Source organism: Microtus oregoni, unplaced genomic scaffold (assembly GCF_018167655.1).
Source record: "Microtus oregoni isolate MIOR12 unplaced genomic scaffold, Mior012 000043F_ref0000047, whole genome shotgun sequence".
Taxonomy (NCBI): Eukaryota; Metazoa; Chordata; class Mammalia; order Rodentia; family Cricetidae; genus Microtus; species Microtus oregoni.
In genome coordinates, this window is record NW_024543210.1 from 12,547,961 (window position 1) to 12,563,863 (window position 15,903).

Here is a 15,903-nt window from a genome sequence, read left to right on the forward strand (position 1 = left end):
CCTGAGGATGTGCCACCTGTGCATGTCCTCTCTGCCAGAGGAGCTGGGCATCTTATGTGCACCTGCTCAAACCAACTGTGGAAACCGTGGTCCCAGACAGCCATGCCTTTGCACACCGCCTGGGTTGGCACACCATCTTCCCAAACAGGCAGGGACAGAAGCCTCCTGTGGTCCAGGTAGGCCCCTCTTGGGAGGTAATTAGCACCACACTTTCCACTGTGTGGATAACTTGGGCCATGGGGAAGCGCTTGACTTCAGGGCTGTCCTGCCTTGTTGTTTTCTGCCTGGCTTGTTGTTGGCAAAGGTAGATAAAAATAAATAAATAAGTCAACCAGGGAGATGTATAAATAAGTCAGCATGAGTCTCCTGCCCATTGCCAGTGGAAAAGTACCAGTAAGGGCAGCCAGGTAGCACCCACAGAATAGAACGCACTGACTGGGGAATGGCAGTAGCCACAGCATCTGGACCAAAGCACTTCTCTCACAAGAGCAAATCAGGTCCAGCCTATGAGCTCATCCCTTTGCAGCAAAGCAGTTGGGGGAGGGGAAGCTAGAAACTCAGCTTGGACCATTACCAGGAACTGCCTCCAATTTTAGAGTGAGACAGATGCCTGTCCCCACATCTTGCTAAGGACCCAAGGCTTCCTTGTCACTTCCTTCACTGCTCATCAGTGGCCTTGGCTCTCTGCTCACTGCTGTCCTTTGCTGATTAAGATTGTCTGGCCTGATGGGTCCTCAATTGGGTCAGATGCCAGGCAGCGCTGCAGAGGCGCTGATGCGGAGCTTCTCTGCTGTGGTTGAGTTTGTGAACATCATGTCTCAGACTGCTGCCGGCAGGGACTACCCTGGTGCTGGGATTCCCAACAGCCCCTGGCCTGGCTCCCAGGGTCCCTGCCTGCAGCAACACCGAGCACCAGGTGCTCAGAAGCCAGAGCCACCGAGTGTTCCCTGTCTCAGGCCAGGAGACAGCACTCAGACTGCCTGGGTATGATTTTCCAAGGCAGCAGGACCCCAGCGAGAGCAGAGACATACAGTGTTTTCCACTCTAAAAGATGTCTCCCTCTTCCTCGATGAGCAAAATCATTGTTCATTAATCTGAGGAGCAAGTCAAGGTGTCTGGGGCCAGAGCAGTGCATCCAGGCAAAGTGCCTGCTTCTGACGTCGTTCTAACAATGACTCCCTGCTCCCCTGCCTCATTGCCTTCTGATTGGGCTTTGGCTGGTAATGAAATGACCTCATCCTCTCGAGAGCCTTGATTTGATGTGTCCACCAGAAGGAATTGGGCACATAACTGTTCGGGGGGGGGGGGATGCTGGCACCCCAATGTGGTTCTGGACCCAAAGTTTCAGCTTTCTCATCCATTTAGCAAGTGGGTAAGAGAGTTGTATCTTGTCTCCTGGGGTGCTGTCCTGTAGCTCAGGCATGCTTAAGGGAACTCTGCTCTGCTCAGGATACCAGCCCAGGGCAAGAGCCACAAGTCCACCCTCCAGGCCCGTGTCTGTGTCCAGTCACAGGAAGTATGGCCCCTGTGACAGTCCTTGCCCCTGAGTCTCTAGCAAGCCACATGGTGCAGGCACACTGGTGCTGAGATACCCACAGTGCTCCATTCATGTTTGTGGATAGAAGGAAAAATCTAGAAGTTGTGATTGTAGCAGAGTAGGCAGCGCCCCCTGGGGACACAGATACTAGAATGTCCGTCCCACCGCTCACTTCTCTGGTCCCAGCATAAGGCAACTGGCTCCACCTTCATGGGTTCTATATCCACAGACTCATCCAACTGTGGAGTAAAGCTGTTGGGGGGAATGCATCTGTTCAAGATACATACCGACTTTTTCTTGTCGCTGTAAGTAGTTCAGTATAGCTGCTAGCAACAGCGTTTCCATGGCAGTGGATGCAGTGCATAATGTGGAAGTGACCTTCCCTCAGAACCTGAAGATGGACCAGGGCTGGGAGTGGAGGATTATTAGACCTCTTTATTCCTTTTCTCAATGAGACCACATTGAATAAATCTCCTTTTTCTGCTTTTCTCTTTAAAAAAAAAAAGTACATAGATGATAAGCAACTAGTGCATCATCTGTACGGGAATCTCAGACGACTCACCCCCAGCAATCCTGAAGACAGCCTGGCCTCCACCATCCTACCCCACCCATAAAATAAGGATGCTGGCCCCTGAGGTGCTCCTGTACCCCACTCTCCACCCCCCATTTGCATCCCGTATACCTTCTGTGGGAGGGGCAGGCTTTGGGGCACCTCAGGCCTTGGAAGTGGCTAGCCAGTTGACTGTGACCCCTCCCCAAACTGTCCCAGTGATCCCCAGTTCTCTAAAGGCCACCACCACCTATTGCTATATTACCACTAGTGCTGAGCACCCCCTTTCAAAGAAATTAGAGCAGAGGAAATTGGAGGCCTGTGCTGATGCCCTTGGGCTTACACCAGACTGGTGCCCCCAATGTCCATGTCAGCTGCCTGGGAGCCATCACTCCCCCATCTCTAACTGCAGAATACACGCAAGGGTATTCCAGACGATTCTGAAGGAAGGGTGCTTTAAAAGATTCTGCTAGTTATTTAAAAAGGAAAAGCTATCTTCGTGTTTTCCTGAGGCCTTATGGTGACTCCCTCTGAAGCAACAGTGAGGCCGCATCCTTTGAGGACCCCATGATGCAGAATGCAGCCATATGGGGAGAGGGTGGCATTTACCAAGCCTGGAAAGCCCAGAGGGGAGGGAGGGAGGGAGGGAGGGAGGGAGGGAAGGAGGGAGGGAGGAGGGAGAAGCTATTCCAGAAGATTCCCTTCAGGTCCTTAAGGGCTGCCAGGTAGAAACAGAAGGGGACTTATCCACGTGACTTCAGGGGACTCACAGAACACCAGAGCTTGGGGGTTGGATAGAAACTCTCAGGAGAGATCCATTAGTGCCAGGGCTACAGGGGGTGGGGGGGTGGGGGAGATAGAGAGGGCTAGAGAATAGTGGGGGAATAGAGAGCTCCCAGTCACTGGAAAATGTGAGGATAGGAGGCTGCCTGCTGAGGCGAGCAGAAACCCTGAGCCCGGCAGCTGAGAAGAGCTGTTTCTGTAGCTGGTTGGCCCCAGGCTGACAAAGGTAAGAGGATTGTTTGCTTCTGAGTTAGTTTGATGCTGGAAGACCAGAAGGCACATTTCTTCAAGTAAAGCTTTTGACCTGGAAAAGGAGCCCCATGGGAGAGCAACCTCCTGCCCTCAGATATCACTGGTGAGCAGAGGCCTCTACCCGTGTAAGGCAGTGGGGGTCCTTCAGGAGAGGCACCAGGCCCTTCCTCCTGGTGTTTGCAGCGCTGTGGGTAAGAACTTCAAAGGTTTATACTAAGCGCCAAGACCTCTGCACACCCCCACACCCCCACATTCCTCATCCCCTGCCCCAAGGCAGAAGTAGTTCCCTTCCTTACACACTGTAACCAGGTCTAGGGGCTGCTTACAAGTTAGACTATTTGTTATAGTTAGCTTGGAAGAGAGCAAGAGAAAGAGGGGGCAGCTGGCATTCAAGCAGGGCTGGGTGGGGGAGGGTGAAGAGCAGAGGCCATGGGGATTAGAGGTTACCTTTAATGTCACCCTAGTCCTGTCCATCACCGATGGAGAAAGGCCACATAGCACCAAGCTTAGCCTCACTCAGTAGCTACAGAGCTCTTTCCTCAACCCATGCTGACCTTTGGCAGAAGTCCCTCCCTGCAGTGCGACAAGGGCTCTGGCAGCTGGCATTTCCCTCCTGTCTCTTGTCCCTGCAGCCTTCCCTCCACTGCCCTTCAGCCCAGGTCCCCAGAGTAGAAGTTAAGCTGCCCTTGCGGTTCTGGAGGCTGGGCAGCCTCATGAATGCTCTGTCCTCACTGAAGTGCCTGGAGGACACCCAGGGGTGGTAGCAGAAGCCATGTGTTGCTAGGGAGAGGGTTGCATGCAAACAAATTGGGGTACTGGCTGTCTCTGCATCTTAAGCGGGCACAAGTTTGTCAGGAAGGCCTTTAGGTAGACCGGATCAAAACTGTTTAAATTGACTCAAGCTAGAAAACCAGCCCTGCTCTATTCTGACCTCCGTGCTCCTTCTCCAGGGAGCCAAGTGGCAGTGTATAAACCCCTCCTGCAGTACGCTCTGGCGGGATGGGCAGAGTAATGCAGGCAGGTGACCGGACTGAGGACACCTAGCATAGAACCAGCCTTCCAGACTGACATAATTGTCCTGGACACATGCAATTGCCTGTCCTCCGCTCAGAGCAGACAAAGGAAACAGAAGACAGCCCAGTGTAAACCAGCCCTCACCCATGGCTCTTGGGATCAGATAGAGAAACCAGAGCAGCCCCCACTGCCACCTACAGGTGCTGTTCAGTTCCTTCTGCAGGAGCCAGTGGGAAGCAGTGTGGGCTGATCCTGTCCCCTGAGCTGCATCACAAAGTGCTCATGCCTAGAACAGATGGATCTTCTAATGCTTCAGAGGAGGAGGGAGGCTGTGGTGAGGCCCAGGGAAGCCCAAGGCTCTGTGTTCCAGTGCCGTTATCCAGCCATCATGTCAAAACCATTGTTCCTTGTGGCTTCTGAGCTGCTCTAGGTCACTGTCATTCTCTGATTTGAAATGGGCCCAGCTTATTCTCTTCTTTCTGATCAGGAATGTGTGCTGGTCCTCCTCCAAACTGCCATGAAGGCAGACTCGGCCTATTTACTTGTCACATAAAGCCTCTGTTTGAGCCCCAGCTCTCTGAAGCAAAGTCTCACATTGCTTCAGCTGGCCACACAAGTATACCAGTGCATGTGCACAAAAAAGACAAACCCTTCACCTTTTCCCAGGCCAGCAAGAAGAGCCAGGGCAGCGCACTGGTCGGTACTCAGTTTAAACATGTTCTTGAATCCAAGACTTTTCAGGGCTTGATTATTTACCTTTTCTGTCTTGATTCCTTCTCACCTACGTGGAGGTGCAGAGATGATGGAGCTCACCTGGTCCCTGCCCTGTCGTCACCCACAGGAAAGCCCAGTGAGAAAGCGGGGCTGGAGGGGATTCTCTGCAACCATATAAAATCTCTCAGGACAGTTAAGCACACTCTTGAAGTTACCATCAACTCCTTACACACTAAAAACCTCATTCAAGCTGCTGGCCCCGGGTGTTTGTCCTCGTGCGGTTTTTGAGGAGCCAACAAACATCACTGCCTTGAGCCACTTGCCCTAACCCTACCTCCTGCAGGGTTGCAGTGATGGCATTTCTGACCTAGAAGTGGGAACAGAGCTATTAAAAGTCCAGTGAGTAACAGATGGGCTACCTGGAGACAGTGTGGGGAGGGAGGCAGAGCGCGAGTCATCCATGCCCTGCCTGGAGAGCGCCCAATACTCGTTCCCCAGACACTGCCTGGGAAAAGTACAGCCAGCTGGAGACAGGACACCTGGCCCCCTCTACAGCTGAGCACATGAATTCTTAGCAATGGCTCTTTGAGAAGGATGCTTTCATGGTTTCTCTCCCCATGCCTGTACCCCTGGGACAGGCAAGAGATTGCAGCATGCCTTGAGCTCAGCAAATGGCTGCCCTTGCTCTTGGGTAGAGTACCGTGGAGATGCCCAGGATCCCTAAAGGACCTTTGGCCTTGTAGGCTCCTGACTCCATGAACTGCAGCCTTCCCAGAGCTCCTGTGTACTCCCTAGGCATGTGGCAAGGTGTTGAGTCTAGGACAGTAATTATCACCACAAAAAGGCGGATGCTAATTGCCCTCAAACTAGCCAAGTCCATTTTATCACATTTGAAATAACAGGTTTAATTTAATCTTTTATTTCTAATTTGGTGCATCACCAAGATCTTATTTGTATAAAACACCTGATTAGAATAATTACAAGCTTGGGAAGCTGTCTGCATTTGTGTCTGATAAAAGGGACCAGTAGGCAGCTCGGCAAAAATGAGGGGACCCAATGGTGAGGGCACACACATGCATCACAGTTCCAGGCACAGCTCACAAGGCCAGGGCAGGTGCCCTGCCGAGGGCACAGACCTGTACTAATATACACCCTGTTCAGGATGATGGAGGTGGAGCCAATACCTAGCACTGGAAGGGGCTGGTGTCATTAGACATTTTCACTATTTAAGACAGGCCTGCACCACAGGTTGGTGTTCCGGAACATCCGGACCATCACCCCATGGGTTGTGTTCGCTTTGATACTGAGGGAACTGAGTTCGAGGGTCATGTCATCAGCTTCCGTTCGTCTTGCTTCTTGGAAGGCTGAGAACCCGTGCTCCTGACCTACCTGTGAGGGGCAGTGGCTCCTGGGCTCCTCAGGGAATGGGGACCCAGAATTTAGACAGAACTAGAGTTCCATCAGGAAGGGCTGGACTGACTGAGGTAGGGGAAGTAAGGGGCTCAGCAATGTGTCCGCTGGCAGCCTAGCTCTGAGAACCATGGAAAGACAGGGAGAAGAGTTAAATGCAAAGCTCCAGACTGAGGCTTCTGGTCTTTGGAGAGAACAGGCAGGGCTGTGGGCCTGGCAGCGGTGTTGGTGTTCTGGTTAGAATCGCTCTTCAAGGCCAGGGCAGGGAAAGAAGGCCTCTCAGGGGTCTGGGTCACATGTCCAATTCGCAGCTACTTCTGGCCAATCCTTTGCTTATCGAGAGCATACTGTGGTGGTTCCTGCAGTGTGGCTGCGTTTCCAGATGGGCTTGGCATGACAAGTCCACACTGCAGACCCCGTAAGCCTCCAACTTTAGGAATCAATTCCAGAGAACACATTGCTTGTTCCAAGGTTAGCTGAGCAGCGTAATGTCCTCTGCTCTGTGCCCTGGAGCCCTCATAGCAGGCTGCACTGTGATCAGTAGCTGCTGCTGCAAAGCAGAAGCCCTAGCCTAGAGCTGGGGCTGCTTCAGCAGAGTGAAACCAGCGGCCATTGCGAGAACAGTCCTCCAGGTTCCCACACTGGCCCACTTTTTGGCTAACAGGACACCCCAGCAAGCCCAAGCAATAGAAGGCAAGGAGTCCTCCTGGGCCATGAATAAATGAGTAGCATGTTCCTAAGCCACAGGCCACAGCCAGAGAATCCTGTCCTTTGAATAGGAGCCGTTTCCCAATCGTAGCATGCTGAGGACCAATGCGGTCATCAACCTGTGACCAGAGAAGCAAAGAAAACAGTGTGGCTACTTCATGTAGCCTGCATACACTGGAGTGTGCTATCAGAGAACTCACAGAGCCCCTGCTGTAGCCACGGCTTCAACCTTGGGTCACCTCTGAAAGCCACAGGGCCTCTGGACCCAAAGCACAGAACAAGCATCTTGTTCCCACTGCAGAAAAATAAGCAGGAATGCCTTTGTGCCTTCCAAGGTGGCCTTTCCCTTGGCACTTGCCAGAGGCATGCAGTGTGTCTCCTCACCAGGAAAGCCACCCAGTCCCCTTTTCTCAAGTGTGTTCAGAATCATGGCATACCGGGATGCATCTTGAGAGACGAAATGGACCCCTTTTGTGGCCCCTCCACACTGCTGCTTGCTGCCCCCTTACAGACCCTGTTTGCATCTGTCTCCTGTTGGCTACCTGGAAGATTCAAGGGAGAGCTAGACTGATAGCACCTTCTAGAAGGAGCAGACAGGAGCTCTTTAGCCTTGATGTGTGGCTTTCTGGCCCCTGGGGTTGGCAAGCGATGATGTCAGGTTGTCATGTTTTTTCTAGAGGAGGTCTGGGTGGGGAGCGGCATCAGACAGTGGGTGCTGTTGTTGTCCCACCACCTGCCATCGCCCCCACCATCCATCCTCACACAGAGAGGTGTGAACAAACCCAGGAGCTAGGAAAAGGGATTCTGCAGTGGTCCATATGCACCCCAGTGGCATGCTACTCTGGGGGAGCCATTTTTGCTCACCTGAAAAGCTGGAGCCACTGGATACAGTGACACAGCTGGAGCTCACTGCCCTTTAGGCAGTGAAAGTATCCCTCAGCCTGGTACACGCTGGGCCTAGCATGCCTCCCGAGATAGCTATGATGTCCCCTACGGAATCCAGTGCACACAGGACAGGGCTGGGCCTGCCGCAGACACTGGGCAAGCATTTGCTATCTGTACTTAGTTATCATACTCATCCCTTCAGGGAGGCCAGTCCCACAGCTGAATATCTTCCTATTCTACCCAGTTCCCTTCTCTCTAAGAGGCCTAGAGAGGCTGAGAAGAAATCCATGTGCACTGGGACCAGGTCTCTGTGATGGCCTCGCTGCCACTGCCAACGCCACCAGTCCTCCTTGCTCCTCCTCTTCCATTTCTTTTTCCTCTTCTGCTCCCTCTTCCTTCTCATCCACCAAGACACCCTAAACCATGCTCCCCTCACCTCAGAGCTAGGATTCTCCCTCTGGAGCCCCCGTGGAGGACCTCCACAAGGTTTCTGGGCTATCATCCCACTGACCACCAGCTTGTCCCAGCGGGTGACTCAGAAGTCAGTGCAGCTGTCTAGGCATCCGCAGAGCACATGTCCTAGGGAAGAGGCAGCTGAAGCTACCCCCTGGGCCTAGGTACCACCTGCTGCAGGCACTTGTTCCATGGTGCTCTGAGAGTGAGCACCACCCGCTGCTGTACTCAGGGTGCCATTACCTGAGGGGCTCAGGCCACAGCTGCCGCTGTCTGTGCCACTGTGCCCTCCACTTCCACTCCTCGGACTTGGCCCACTCTGGGGGAGCATACGCTGTATATAGAAAGAGCAAGACTTACTGGGTGAGCTGGGGTTAGATTTGAGTGATGTCAGGTCATGCCGTGTTCTCAGGCAGGAAGATTATCATCATAAAGTTGTGAGCTTCTCCATGCATACGTGAAAATTCAGTGTAAGTACAGTTGACTTCCAAAGGGACTAACCAATGGATTGCCACATTTGTCTGAACAGTTCAAGGCAAGGTGGTCAGGAAATATTTAAAAGCAAAGGGTAGAGAGGAAAGCCTGCGAACCTACCAATTAAAATATGACTCATAGTTGTGGAAATTCCAACAGCATGATGCCAATCTAGAAGGTAGCCGTGTGGCTCAGTGGAACATAGTGGATGGCCCCTGCATCCTGCTCCTGTCTGCTGTAAGGCAGAGCCAGTGCCCCACAGCGTGAATGACAGGCAGGATTAGCCGCTTTGTGTCTTGCATAGCAGCAGAAATCCAGACCTGTCTGCCAAGGCAGAGTAAACTCCTTAAGACTGGACAAGTCATGGTAGGCTGTGAGGAGTTAGTCCTCTGGAGGGTTAACCCTCTCCAGATTTACAGCTACTCATGAATTTAATTTAAGTGCTAGGAACTTCGGGGCTGGGCATGACTCCGCAGTTCAGAATACTTACTGCTTTTGCAGAGGACCTAGTTTTGGTTTCCAGCATCCAAACTGTGTCTTGCAAACAACTGTAACTTCGTTTCAGGGTGCTGTGCTTTCTGGCCTCTGCGGGCTCCTGGACACACATATGCACAAAAGTAATAATACTTAAATGTGGGAGGGGAGGAGAGCCTTGGTTCAAAGAAGATGACAGCACAGTCTTCTAAAGGGTCCTAAAGAATGCGGGGAATCCGGCTCTCCTCGGGTTACTAAAGAAATGCAGACCTCAGCAGGGAGAACCACTCACTGCACTCATCTTAGATGCAGATCTCAGCAGGGAGGACCACACACTGCACTCATCTTAGATGCAGATCTCAACAGGGAGTACCACTCACTGCACTCATCTTAGATGCAGATCTCAACAGGGAGGACCACTCACTGCACTCATCTTAGATGCAGACCTCAACAGGGAGGACCACTCACTGCACTCATCTTAGAAATGCAGACCTCAACAGGGAGGACCACTCACTGCACTCATCTTAGATGCAGACCTCAACAGGGAGGACCACACACTGCACTCATCTTAGATGCAGACCTCAACAGGGAGGACCACACACTGCACTCATCTTAGATGCAGACCTCAACAGGGAGGACCACTCACTGCACTCATCTTAGATGCAGATCTCAACAGGAAGGACCAGACACTGCACTCATCTTAGATGCAGATCTCAACAGGGAGGACCACTCACTGCACTCATCTTAGATGCAGATCTCAACAGGGAGGACCACTCACTGCACTCATCTTAGATGAAGATCTCAACAGGGAGGACCACACACTGCACTCATCTTAGATGCAGATCTCAACAGGGAGGACCATATACTGCACTCATCTAAGAAATGCAGACCTCAACAGGGAGGACCACACACTGCACTCATCTTAGATGCAGACCTCAACAGGGAGGACCACACACTGCACTCATCTTAGATGCAGATCTCAACAGGGAGGACCACTCACTGCACTCATCTTAGATGCAGACCTCAACAGGGAGGACCACTCACTGCACTCATCTTAGATGCAGATCTCAACAGGGAGGACCATATACTGCAGAGATGGAAGGGATGGGGGAGTTACCTACTGACCTCTGGAGCACCAGACCAGCAAAGCTGACCCTCACAGAAAATGTACAGCAGGCTTGAGAACTGTAAAAGGAGTCATGGCCTCTACTTGCCACCTCAGAGATGTTTACCCTAAAGAGGGACTCTCCAATGACCCAAGGCCACTGTGAGGGATGCTGATGACTCTGGGCTCCCCCACCCTTCATCCTCTACCCAGATCAATCCCTCCATGTCTGTTAATAAACAGACCATGAAGGTTTTTCAGTAAATGTATTTTACTAGAGGTTGTCGGGCATAGCAGACTGACAGTCTGGTCAAGAGTAGCCAGCCGCACATGCCTTTGGAAGGCAGAGGCAGGGAGACCCGCATGGATTCGCGGTCAGCGTAGTCTACAAAGTGGCATTCCTAAAAGAACAGAGGAGCAGTTTCTGGAAAAATGGCGGTGGCTTTGTGACACTTGAGCAGAGGCTGCCATGGCCTCAGTGAGTCTCCACAGGAAGGAGAGGCTGCCATGGCCTCAGTGAGTCTCCACAGGAAGGAGAGGCTGCCATGGCCTCAGTGAGTCTCCACAGGAAGGAGAGGGTACTGACATAAGAGTGCGGCCAGCACATACACTCTGACGGAAGCTGAAAGGCCTGCTGAGCCTGGCTGAGCACTGGACATTAGCAAAGGCACCTGATTAAGGCGGTAAATGTCATAACTAGTGATGCCACAGATGACAGACCTCCTCCCATATAGGCCGGTGTCAGCTAGGACACCGCAGATCAGTCACACTGGGTCACCACAGACTTTCTAATTGGTTGATTCTTGATACACTTTCAGATGAACCATATAAATACAAAATTGCCTTTTTGTTTAGTTTTTTTATTTGGGAATGGTGTAGTTGTTATTTTGGTTTGGTTTCCATTGGGGAGGGTTGCTTTGTTGACACTGTCTCACTGAAGCCTTCACACTCGCTACCATGCACCTGGATGAAACTGCCATGTTTGTTGTCAAAGGTAAATGGGTTTCCACAGTTTCATGTGGTCAAACTATGTCTTAAATCTTGCCCCTAAGCCCAGGAGTAGGTAAGAACTTGCTGTTTGTATAGAGAAGAGATAACGTTCCTACCTCCGGGGTCCTTACTCTGGAGCCCAGGTCAGGTAGGTACCTGGCACTCCTTGAGTGTCTAACTCTGTCTCCACAGGCCCTGGTCCTTCACCAGCTGGGCCGCTACAGTCTAGCTGAGAAGATCCTCCGGGACGCAGTGCAGGTGAACTCGACAGCCCATGAGGTCTGGAACGGGCTGGGAGAGGTCCTCCAAGCTCAGGGCAACGACGCAGCAGCTACCGAGTGCTTCCTGACGGCCTTGGAGCTGGAGGCCAGCAGCCCTGCTGTGCCCTTCACTGTCATCCCTCGAGTGCTCTGAAGGGCCCCCCACCTCACCTGCCACACGGGCCCAGTGGGCGGATCTGCAGTATCGAGGCCCTGGATGGATGTTTGACCACAGCGGAACCACGCCAACCCTGAATCATCGCTCTCCCCTCTTGCATTCATTCATTCTTGTCGTTTTTGCCAGATCCATGATCATTTTCTGAATCTACCGATGTCATTGAAAATGGATTATGTGCCATATTCAGTTGTTGTCACCTGAGTTTTAAGTAAGATGATTATGGACTTAATCAGCAAATGCAGAATATATTCCAGGTTAAAATTCCGCGGCAGAAGGGATTATTTTTATCAGTGCTGTAATGAAAGCAACTGTCCTGTCCTCTGTCCCCTCCACCACCTCTCCAGCCCCTTCCTTGGCCCAACACCAAATGTGAATTTTCTGGTTCCCACCTCAGTACTCGTCCATGCCAGGACACCAGCTGACGACTTCTCGGTCTGTCGTCCACAGTTGTACCATGTGGTGAATTACTGTTCTCCTACTGTTCTCCTAGAGCAAAGCCTGAGTCTAAGAATATTTATATTTTACCAATATATGGCTGTTACAAGAGAAGGAAATATGAGTTATTTAAGTTTAACTTTTTTATGTGAATTCAGAGTTTATTTATCGATGGAAATATGTACAAAGAAGCTTCAAATGGAATATTTACCGACATTCCTTATACATGACAGACACTTGGCTAAACAGGAAGATGATGTTAATAAAAAAATGATTTTTAAATGGACCCCTGGCTTTTGTGTCTCACAAAGCTGGCAGACCAGAGACTAGCTGTTGGCTCATCTGTGGGGTGTAGACTCTCCCATTCCAGGGCCTGCTCTGGACGGTCTGCCTGGGCACAGGGCGGGTCCTCCCCCATCTCCGCAGACAGCAGCTCGAGCTGGGTGAACTCTTTGCGCCTTCCTTCCCAGCCTCTAGCTCCTCATTTACATCCGTCTGTGTGTCAGGTCGGTCCCAGCGGCCCTGGGCTGTCTAGTCTGTCTCCGACCGCCATGCCTTTCTCAGCTAAGGGCATCACTTGCTCTCTCACTCACTCATTCCTTCATGGGTAAGGAGTCATAGAAAGGTCAAGACACTCACTTGGGGAACTACGTGGCCAAAAAGGGCTTTGAGTTGCGAGCCTGAGAGCTTTTGCCAGATTTCAAGGTCTGCCCTGTGGAGAGGGGCTTTGGGGCCTGGGCCATGTGCGAGATACCCTAATTCCAGCCATGCTGATCGTTACCTAGACAAGTCCTGAGGGAAAGCAGACAAATGTAGGCATGGTAGAGGGCGATGACCAAGCCAGGTCACAGGCATAGTGAGGGGCCACGCTGCCATCTCAGAGAAAGTTGGCAGGGATGCATTTCTTATAAAGCAACATAGGCTGGAGGAAGCTGGGTGGGTCCATGAAGAAGGGACACCCCCCAGAACAGCTGAAGCCAAGGCCAGAGCCCAGAGGACACCCTGCCCTCAAAGCCCCCAGCACAGCCACACGAGGCTGGAATAAGTGACACACTGGCTGAAGGCCTGGGGCAGTAAAGGGACCTCCTAAGAGGAGCCGGCCATGTGGCCTGCCGCCTCTCTTTGATGTCCTTCTCATGATGGAGAGCATCCCAACATCCGCTGCTTTCTAGAGCTCAACCAGCTTCATTGTTGCCCCTCCCAACCACTTCTCAAGGCCAGGATGGAGGTTGTTCAAGGCGGGGGTCTCTGTGTGGGTTGACGATGGCCTCCCCTGCATCCCCAGCAGTTGACAGGATGCCTGGGGCCTCAGAGACCCATGCATCCTGAACACACACACAGAGGCAGGGGAGCCAACACTCAGCTCTTGCCAGTTTTTCTGCCCCACTAGTCACTCATTTCCTGCTGTTCCCACCCACACGTCACTGTCACCGGATGGAAACCGGAAAGGGACATCCTGCAGACATCCCATGCAGACATTGGGGCTTCCAGAAAGCCAGGCTGTGGCCCCCTCTGCAGGGACTTGCCCTAGGAGACTCCCACCAGCTCCGCATCTCCCAGGTGATCCCGAGTCTCCCCCTCAGGGCTGTCTGCCAGATGGGGACAGTTGCCCCTCCCCAACCTGCTTCTGGGTTAAGCTTTGAGTCCACAGGCAGGTATCAGGAGTGTGGGGTACCAGGCAGAGAACACCGAGGATTCAACAGAGCTGCCATCCAGAGCTTCCGTGGGTGCAGGCACAGGTCCTGACTGGAGCTGGAGACGAGGTGGCAGGAAGGTGGTGGGCACTTTCTGCAGGTCCGCCCCTCACCCCTACCAGGAGCCTCAGCTAGCCATCTGGTTGTCTACAGTTTCTCCATATCCAATCTGCCATCTGGCCCCTAACACTCCCTGAAAATAATAGGGTTCCCTAGCGACCACTGGGCAGTGGGGCACACAAATCTGGCTGGAATCTCAGCTCTGACTACTTATGTCACCTCTAAAGGAGAAGGGACCTTCATCTCCAGTCTCCAAGATGGAGGCAGTGACTTCGCCTCAGGACTGCTGGGCGTATTCATAGAGACTAATCCCCACACAGCCTGCTCTCCTGCCCGAGCCCTGTTAAGGGTGTCCCTCTTTGTACAAGGTTGAAGGTGTCACCCGGTATATGCCAAAGATGCCCCCTGTCCTCTCCACAGATGGATTGACAGATGCGGAAGGAAGGTAAGTGCCGCTCTCATGGAGACAGAGGCTATTGTGAGGGACACGGCGAAAAGGTAGGTTGTGTTTGGCACAGAACCTGGCCCATTCTGTCCGCCCGTCTCACACCTCCTTGGCTTTCTTGACCCCTAAGCGTGCTTGGGTTCTGGGTTCTGCTGAGGTCTGGGGACTGACCTGAGGCCCTGATCACAGCGGCCTGAGGCAGGGCCCTGAGAGCCAAGGGCTTGGGCTATGATAACCTCTGGGCTGGGGTTTTCACACGGGTCTGCTCACCCGTGGATCACCAGGCCTCCCAGAATCTCAGTTTCCTCACACACCACACGGGGAGAACAGATCTGTGCATGAATTCACAAACACAAGTGTGTGAGCAGCCTGGCAGGACGGTCTCCTCCAGTGTGCCTGCCCACGAGCTGAGCCTGGCACACACACACACACACACACACACACACACACACACACACACACAGCTCCACGGGCCAAGAAGGAAAGAGAGTCCAAGCTGGGTCTCAGTCTCACCCCCGACTCACCCCAACCCTGCTGACTCTCAGCTTCATCCTAGAACATATGGCTGGCTGCCTGAAGATGGAGTTCCCCAAGTCTCCTGGCGTGAACCCCATCTCAAGTGGCAGTGAGGCCGTCCTTGTTCAGCCTCTGCGCCTGGAGCATCCTGTGTGACAGACCCAGAGGCCCGGACTGGGGAGCAAGGTGTCTGAACTGGGTGCTGGGAAGACATAGAGCAAACCAGGGTGTGAACAGATGGCCGCCAGAGCTGCCAGGAGGGAGCTCAGGGATGGGCGGGGGTGCTTTACATCAGGAGGTCATGGGTGACAAGAAGGTGCCTGTCATAGACAAGTCTGAGGTACTCTATCCTGAGTGCTTGACCAAAATGCTAGATGACTAGGCCCAAGCAGTCTGCACAAGAAAGACCCTCCCATCTTCAAATCGGCAGGGAGGGCCCCACCTTGGAAAGAGAGCCAAGCTTCCCCTAGATGAAAAGACTCAGGCGACCCAAATCCCTCTAATATCTTGATATATGGTTGTCCAGAGAGAACTAATTTCAACCTTACCCCTACAAACTGCTCTAGCAAGATGGCAGTGCAGGGCTGAAGACCTAGGTCTGATCCCGCAGAATTCACGTGGTGGAAGGAGAGACTCAGCTCCCCAAGTTGTCCTCTGGCCTCTAGTGCACACTACAGCACACACACCCGTGCACACAAATAAGCAGACAGACGATAGATAGATAGATAGATAGATAGATAGATAGATAGATAGATAGATAGATAGATAGATAGATGATAGACAGATGATAGACGATAGATAGATAGATAGATAGATAGATAGATGAATGATAGGCAGATAAATGTGATTTTTTTTAAAAGATAAATGTAAAAACATGAACAGAGCTCAGAACCAGTGAATTCCCTGGTGCTCAACTCAGAGAGATTTTACTGATTTCACCTCATCTTTAAAATCTCTCTTATGTCT

The 15,903-nt window shown here is 52.2% G+C and overlaps 1 protein-coding gene across 10 annotated transcripts in view; it reads left to right on the top strand.

The window, feature by feature from the left end:
• Ttc7b (tetratricopeptide repeat domain 7B) overlaps positions 1–12,508 on the top strand; it is a 216,358-nt gene extending 203,850 nt beyond the window's left edge. For all 10 annotated transcript variants that reach the window (XM_041633213.1, XM_041633216.1, XM_041633219.1 and 7 more), the window contains one exon: positions 11,542–12,508. In XM_041633213.1, coding sequence (XP_041489147.1) covers positions 11,542–11,763 — 222 coding nt within the window. In that variant the 3' untranslated portion in view covers positions 11,764–12,508. The remainder of the gene's footprint in view (positions 1–11,541) is intronic.
• Positions 12,509–15,903: the final 3,395 nt, after the last annotated feature.